The 2,667-nt window shown below is 34.9% G+C and overlaps 1 protein-coding gene across 1 annotated transcript; it reads right to left on the reverse strand.

The window, feature by feature from the left end:
- Nucleotides 1-348: 348 nt before the first annotated feature.
- Nucleotides 349-2,264, reverse strand: LOC110941848 (NAC transcription factor 56). Its single transcript, XM_022183534.2, has 3 exons — nucleotides 1,920-2,264; nucleotides 1,520-1,827; nucleotides 349-1,162 (listed from the first exon to the last, which is right to left on the reverse strand). Exons 1-3 carry the CDS (start codon nucleotides 2,101-2,103, stop codon nucleotides 671-673), a joined length of 984 nt encoding a protein of 327 aa, XP_022039226.1. The 5' UTR covers nucleotides 2,104-2,264; the 3' UTR covers nucleotides 349-670.
- Nucleotides 2,265-2,667: the final 403 nt, after the last annotated feature.

Below are 2,667 nucleotides of genomic sequence, written 5' to 3' on the forward strand. Positions count from 1 at the left end.
GACGTTACATCATTTTTTTGCATAGTTTTAAAGCTTAAGAAGTCACAAAATAAAAAAGATATAATCATATTTTACCTGTTAAGGCTTGTATGGTGATCGATCAATGGATGGAAAAATACCATAAAAAGAAGATGAAAGCTTTTACTTTAATGAAAACTTCCAAAAAACCATGCATTTTTATGGTCACGAAAAAATCAATATTGAATTGAACCTAATAAAAAACACAAATAAAAAAATTAGCAACATTACGACATGATAAACATAAAATCAGTATATTTGTAATGACTCCAAAAAAAAAAAAAAAAAAACAAGTTAAAGTTTAAACTATAACCATGATTTATTATAGGCTTAATAATAAAAAAGTATGATCACCATTAATTAATCATCTGCATCTCTATACATAAGCACCCCACAATCACCTAAAATTGGCATCAAATTACAGACAATTGCCGTTGCTAAAACTCATATTCCCAATCAAATTTGTCACTAAAGGTTGAGCCTCTCACTATTCATACTTGACTTCCATCTACCTCCAACTTTCTCCATCGAAACCATATACATATTTAAAAGTTTTATATATATACACACACCCATCTATAAATATCATAAAACCCGTATAATAATAATTTAGCATTACCCAATTCATAACCACTTCAACAAAAATGATCTACTAGTACCAGTTCATTGAAGGTAACTGGTATTGTTGTCGGTAAACGCCAGTGTCTCCAACCGAGCCTAACAATGCTTGTTGCTGTCCCAAAAGATTAGCAATGGAACCACCGTTGTTTTCTTCATTTGTTCTTGTGACCAAAACACCACCGTCGCTATTGCTATCGGAAATAAACCGCTTTGTGTATGGTGAATTACTTGTGTGTCCTTCATCGTTCCAGAAGAAATTAGGGAGGGATCTTTTGACAGGAAGAAGATTCGAAGTTGTGATGTTGACATTCTCGGTTGAGTTTAAGTTTGAGGTTAACATAGCGTCGAATACAACGTTGTGTTCATGATTCTCCAGCATTGTGTTGAACCCTGTCGGTCTGAGTGATATCGACGGTGGTATCGATGCTAACATCCCGGTCATCGCGTGGTCGTTGCTATCGCTGTCCACCGGCCTTTGAATATTGTTCTTCTTGTATATTCGACATAGCACCCAATCATCCAACTATAATGAAAATTAAAATCATTAGAAAACTTATAAATACTTCTAAAATAAATAAATTGTACCCAGTAAAATCCTGTATATATGCCAGAGTGGGATGACGTCAGCTTCTTTGTTTTTGTCCCCCAAGTGGAAGAGAGAAGCTGTAGTCATCCTACTATCCCACTAAGACTAGGGGTTCAAAGAAAGAAATCTTTACGGTAATAAAATAATTGTACCTTGTAAAGTCTTTACAGGGTCTACGAGCAGCTTCTATATTCCCGAGGAAACATAGAAGCTGCTCTGATATCACTGTTCTGATATCACTGTTCAACGAAAAAAAATTATCGCCAAAAAGAAAAATATGAGTTAACAAATTACCCTCAACGAAGCTTTTTTATTGACTGGGTTGCATCCTGGTGGCTTCGATATTGTTTTACTATCAGCAAGACGATATTCATGCATGATCCAATTCGTTTTAGACCCTTTTGGCGGCTTTCCGCCATAAAACACAAGTGCTTTCTTCACACCAACTTTCTGAGTTCCCCCTGATGTCAACACCGGCTTATCAGTTCCGGTGGCTTTCCAGTACCCCGAAGTCGCGGCCCTGTTCGGCCGAGCTCCGTTCGGGTACTTTCGATCCCTTGGACTGAAGAAATACCACTCTTCCTCACCAAACGTCGCCTTAGCTACAATCCCACATATAAAAAAAAACATAAACAGTCAAAATAAATCAATTAATAAAGTTAACAAATATTTTTATCTTTCATAATTAGAAAACCTGGAAGCTCCCATGGATCAAACTTGTAGAGATCAACCTCGGCTATTATCGCCACCGGCAAAGGCGCGGATGCCGCTTTTTTCTTGAGGTAGTGAACCACTAGCTCTTCGTCGGTCGGGTGGAACCGGAAGCCCGGAGGTAACTGTGGTTGTTTTGAACCTGATGATGAATCCGTACTCTCCATGTTTATGTTAATCAACCTCAATTTCACAGCCTTATATTTAACTAATGAAGAAAATTATTAGTAAATAATCAGAGAAAAAGCATAAGTATCTAGAGAGAGAGAGAGAGAGAAAGAGAGATATAGAGAGAGAATTTTAGGTTGAAGAAATTACAGAAGCTGGTCTATATATTGTTATACGGGGACCATGGTATCAACATGGGTATAAACCGTATGTAAGAGTAGTATTTTATAGAAAAAAATGTAAGATTATTATTTGAGTGGGTGAATTGTATGTATTAGTAGGTTATATGTCGAATTCCAATTAACATAATCGTGCATAAGTAGAGATTTTAATTGATAATTATTGTTAACTAAATATGTAAAGTAATTTTGATTGGAAAACTAATAAGATAGAATAGTCAAACTATTGTTTTCACATTGGTTTTATAATTTTTGGATCGTGATTACAACGTTGCAAACAATTAGTTTTTTTTTTTTGGTAAATTTACTGAAAGTGAAATAAACGACTTAAGTTGCAAACTTAAAATAATGATTTATCTAAAAAGAAAATGATTATTATTATTA

Source organism: Helianthus annuus, chromosome 5, assembly GCF_002127325.2.
Source record: "Helianthus annuus cultivar XRQ/B chromosome 5, HanXRQr2.0-SUNRISE, whole genome shotgun sequence".
NCBI lineage: Eukaryota > Viridiplantae > Streptophyta > Magnoliopsida > Asterales > Asteraceae > Helianthus > Helianthus annuus.